This window comes from Bactrocera latifrons, unplaced genomic scaffold (assembly GCF_001853355.1).
Source record: "Bactrocera latifrons isolate USDA-ARS-PBARC rearing strain unplaced genomic scaffold, ASM185335v1 scaffold_62, whole genome shotgun sequence".
Classification (NCBI taxonomy): Eukaryota; Metazoa; Arthropoda; class Insecta; order Diptera; family Tephritidae; genus Bactrocera; species Bactrocera latifrons.
In genome coordinates, this window is record NW_017537290.1 from 783,186 (window position 1) to 788,224 (window position 5,039).

Below are 5,039 nucleotides of genomic sequence, written 5' to 3' on the forward strand. Positions count from 1 at the left end.
CAAAGTTCGAAGTTATGTAACGGTAGGCTCAGGAAACGTGCCGTTTCCACGGGGTCGCACAATAGGGAGAGGTGTGCTATATAAGGGAGCTTTKCTGAACGTGCCAATAGGTGGTTAAMGTCGGTTAAAGTCATTCTGTATAAGAGGGAGTTTAACCTGCTCAGTATTCAAAACAAAATTGCACAAGGGTCACTCTAKATTTTCGCGCCAAATATTAATAGCTTTACTGTGAATGGCGACCAGTGAGTGTCTGAAGTGAGTTGTCGACATACTGTTCGATGTCATCGACACAGTCTATGAAATACCTCTTGGTGTTCTTAAGAGACGACTCCTCTTCAAGCACATAACAGAATGGATGGTTTCTGCGAAGACAGAAGCTGCATAGAGAGAAGTTCGCTATATTTTTTAATAGGAATCATATGGGCATCGCTGTGTAAGTTCTCGACCAGAAATATAAAGGAACATTGCCCGTCGTTAATATCGTACATTGAACAGCGTACGAGATGATGGAACTACCCTCTAGTGGTTAAGGGACTTTCAAAATGTAAAGGAAGAAAATCTTGCGGGATTCCCTGTTCATAGTTATATAGTTCATAGCCCATCTCTTCAGCYTGCAATATCCTCGAGTAGCGTTGTATGATTGACTATGTCAAAAGCTTTGGACAAGTCCAACGCCCCAACGTGAACATCAGTAGCAAGACCTCAAGTGTATTCAGTTTTGGAGAGAGGATAATTATAGAGCGATGAGACTCCAATTTTTTGGCGGGTTTGCAAAAGTGGACCACTCTTCTGATTTTAGGTGCTTAAGCATCAGCGTGTTTATTCCAWGTGCACCAATTGTTTTGAAAGATTTAGCCTTGTTGATAACACTCCGAACCTCCTCATTASTGAAAGTAAGTGGAGCGTAGTCTCTTGGGATTTTGCGCAGCCAACGAGTAATACATCTTTTGTCGGTCGGACGGTGCAGTCTGAACTKCCGGCAAAAATAACTCASGCACTTCTWCGGGTCCGAAGAGATATGGCAATCGAAATGAAYTTCAACTCGGTCATCATATTTCCTCAAAGTAGACAAGGGCCTGCCAGTACTCCAAACCCTACTCACACCGGTAGAGAAATTACAAGACTTCAGGTGCTCTACCCATTTGTCCACTAATGTTGATTAACCATTTGCTAATTCTTCCAGTTGAAATCCCTTAATCGGAGTTCCGCGATTCATCCAGCCAAAATGAAGCAATCGGTAATAGCAACGATTACATTGCGGAGTTGACGTTTACCAACGATTACAGCCGTAGAAATAGAAAGGGGCTTTATAAAACCAAATTTTACTGAAAAGTTATAAAATATTAAAGTGTATAATATAGAATTTTAAGGAATATTTTATTATTTTCTAGAAAACGAGCCGTAATATTTGTATCACTTAATTAAAATTTTAATTACAATTTATTTACGTTTAATTTAAACAATAATATTCTTATATTCACGGCAAAATATATATATTTTAAATATAATTGAAGCTTGTACACCGTTAGCATAAACATGAACTATCTGGGGTTTTGTTGAAAATTCACGGAATAAGAGCCTGTGTTGGGATCTTGTTGCATCTGGAAATTCTCCGTAGATAAACCGAATGGTTTAAGGAACATATTACCAAGATCTTTTAGTTTGGAGAGCATTTCGGTTTTTAAACGCTCATTGCGTTCATTAATTTGTTCCGGTAATCGTGAGACAGCTTCCCGCGCTTCTCTTTGACTTGGTTCTAACTCACATACACGTTTATAATCCGCCAATGCGTCTTCCAAGCGATCTTCGTTTTCACACAACTTTGCACGCCTTTCAATTAAAAATTATTTTGTTTAATATTGATTAAATATAAACATTTTTACAAAAACAATATAAAGACAAATTAACACTAACCTCATAAGTGCGCGAACATAATCCGGCCATAACTCAATAGCTTTTGTGCAGTCGTCTAAAGCTGATTTTTTCGAGTCYAAATTAATTTTTGCGGCAGCTCGGTTGCCATACAATATGGCACGCTCTTTGGTATAGGTTGTGGGACAAATCTGCAGRGCATTTGTGTATATTTCAACTGCTTTTAGTGCCTCACCAGTCTTGAACAGCTCGTTTGCTTCTAATTTCATTCGATCTGATTCTTCTTTGTTTTGCTGCAGTTCTTCAGAGCTCATGGTCTTTTCTCGATTTTGCARCTCTTCAATATCAATATCATCGCAAAACATTTTTGATACCAAGTCAGTATCAATTTTTTTTGATTTATTTTCTCCATCATCATCTTCCTCATCATCATCAGGAAGTTTGAGATCCTCCTGCTGGCGTGTTATTTCTTCAATGATTTCTTCATTAGTTTTGAGGTGTGACGAATTGCTATTTCCATTTGCAACGATTTCTGAGCATATATTAGCTTCTTTAACACTAGGCACCTCAGCGAGTGCGTCATGAAATTCATCATCACTATCTTTTGCGTCAGTAAATCCGGACATTGTTAATTTATGGTAATAGTTTTAAAAAATGTAACTCAATGAACTAAAACTTTGAATTATTCACAAATGTCTTACTACAGAAAGAAATAGAATAACAAAAACATCTGACAAATCCATCACATGCTGCCACCTTAACAAAAAATATTATTTACTTCTATTACCACATTTCATTAACGCAGCACTGCCAACATTGCACGCTATAGAAAAGAGAATTGCTTTTCATTCAGTTATGTACTATTTAAAATACCCATTTATTAAACTATATAACGGCAAAATTTAGTTCTTGTATTTATTTATATTAAATGTATATTTCTCTGGTAGTGAATAATATTTGAGTTGGCTGCTATCTGCACAAGTGCTCACATTAAAGCAGAGTTTTATATTGCAAATTGTTTTCTGATGAAGAAACACTACCATGTATATCGATTGAGAATTCGAATGATGTCTTAATAAATCGATATCTTTCGTTCTCTCCTTTTTAGTAACAGCTGATGCCTTCAAAACAATTTCGAAATATGGTGTGTCCAAGATCCACTGCTTCCGGTTTTGAAATCCTTAATATCAGAGACTATATTTTAGAAAAATATGTGCCTCTCAAGCTGTCGGATCCCATTTATACGGTTGTCTTTCTGGACGGCATTGTTGAAAACGAGGTTAGTAATGAAACAATATACATATGTATATACAAGTACTTATATATGTATTAATGWCAAAAATTTTCCTCTAGCTCAAAACTCAACATTCACAGCTCCGATGTAATGAACTAGTTTGGCCGTTTAGCAGAACAGGAGCTGTGCCAATGGAAGTACCTATTAAGGCAGCACAAATCTTGGCCGAAGCTGACGATGAATTAAAAGGAAAGCGGATATTGGAAATAACACTTGATATGGTATCATATGTAAATATTATTGTGTAAATGTTTTAAACTAATGATTTCATATGATTTACCTTAGCAAATTACCGAAGACTATTTTCAACCTGGTGATACAATTGGCATACTACCAATCAACAACATAAAGGATGTACAATTACTGCTGAAACACATGCATCTGATAAATAACATTGAAGATATATTCCAACTGCAGATTTCTACAAAGTGCATTAAAAAAACTGCAAAACTGCCAACCTACATCCCAACTCATTGCACACCATATCGATTATTATGTGATTGCTTAAGCATACATGCCATACCGAAAAAACAATTCCTTAATGTTTTAGCCAATTGTTGTGAGAATAATGATGAACGCGCCTTTCTAAGCAGTTTATCTTCAAAGGAAGGTAGTAGTTACTACAACGAACTGATTTTAGAACGTGGCCTTAAACTTCTCGATTTGCTTGAATTATGCCCTTCCTGTAAACCTACATTAGAAGTACTTATTGAGCATCTACCGCGCTTTCTGCCTCGGCCCTACTCAATAGCGAATAGTCCTGTTGGGAATGATTTAAAACTTATCTTTTCAATACTCTCGGAAAAACCAGGTGTTACAACAGATATGTTAAACAATCTGGCGACACCTTTACTCAACGCTGCGAATCCTTCAGAGTTGCCAAAAATTACAATATATGCACGACAACYAAATCAATTTCGTTTTACCTCACAAGAAGTCAACGAAAAAAATCACATTCTAATCAGTGTAGGCACAGCTTTAGCACCTTTTTTAGGTTTTCTAGAACTAAAGGAACAACTACTTGCGAACGCAACATTTAAAACGTTAGGCGACACATGGCTTTTTGCGGGTGCCGTCAATGAAACCCACCTACCACATCGAGAACGTATATTAGCATATGAAGAAGCTGGAGTGCTACAACGCTACTTTGAGAGTTTTTCCCGTGTGCTGGGTTCCTCCTTTCACTATGTTCAGGAACAATTATTGGCTCGAGCCAGCGAATTTATAGAGTTTTTGATGCAAGAAAATACTGTACTATACATCTGTGCTGATGGTGGATCTATATCGAAGTCAATAGAAACGGCAATAATGGAATGTTTAGTCCAAGTTAAACATATAACACTCGATCAAGCGTCTCAAGAGCTAAAATTATTTAAAGGAAATGGCAAATATCGTGAAGATTTGTGGCTGTAATTGACTTGAATTTGATAACAAAGACAACACATTATGGCTATGAGTTGGTTACACAAGAGCTATTGCATATTAACATACATACGTATGTGCTTGTATGTGTGAATATAAAGAATCTCTTGAAATGTGTAATATATGTTCATAGAAAAATTGTTTAGTAAATTAGTACTCGAATAATAATTTTTGGTAATGACATTCATTAAAATAAAGTCCTTAGGAACACCAAAATTATAGTTTTTTGTGCAAATATTAAATGAATGTTTTCTGAATCTACATACACACATCGTAATTATGCCAAAAACACTCGAAGGCATAAACTTCTTTTTGAATAGTTATTTTTCTAATACATTATTTTGTAAAACATATACAAATCGAAACCTAAATAAAATATAGAACATTGTAAGGGTAGCTAAAAAACATCAATCAAGTAACGGCAGAAAAAATTTCAAYTAAATTCTCACCT

At 35.9% G+C, this 5,039-nt stretch overlaps 2 protein-coding genes across 2 annotated transcripts; one reads left to right on the top strand and one right to left on the bottom strand.

Moving 5' to 3' along the window:
- Positions 1-1,422: 1,422 nt before the first annotated feature.
- LOC108975154 (tetratricopeptide repeat protein 1) lies at positions 1,423-2,580 on the bottom strand. The gene is made up of 2 exons (XM_018943468.1): positions 1,915-2,580; positions 1,423-1,830 (listed from the first exon to the last, which is right to left on the bottom strand). Exons 1-2 carry the CDS (start codon positions 2,496-2,498, stop codon positions 1,542-1,544), a joined length of 873 nt encoding a protein of 290 aa, XP_018799013.1. The 5' UTR covers positions 2,499-2,580; the 3' UTR covers positions 1,423-1,541.
- Positions 2,581-2,980: 400 nt separating this feature from the next.
- Positions 2,981-4,804, top strand: LOC108975145 (methionine synthase reductase). The gene is made up of 3 exons (XM_018943452.1): positions 2,981-3,151; positions 3,226-3,387; positions 3,452-4,804. The coding sequence occupies exons 1-3, from the start codon at positions 2,990-2,992 to the stop codon at positions 4,577-4,579; spliced, it is 1,452 nt and encodes a 483-aa protein (XP_018798997.1). The 5' UTR covers positions 2,981-2,989; the 3' UTR covers positions 4,580-4,804.
- Positions 4,805-5,039: the final 235 nt, after the last annotated feature.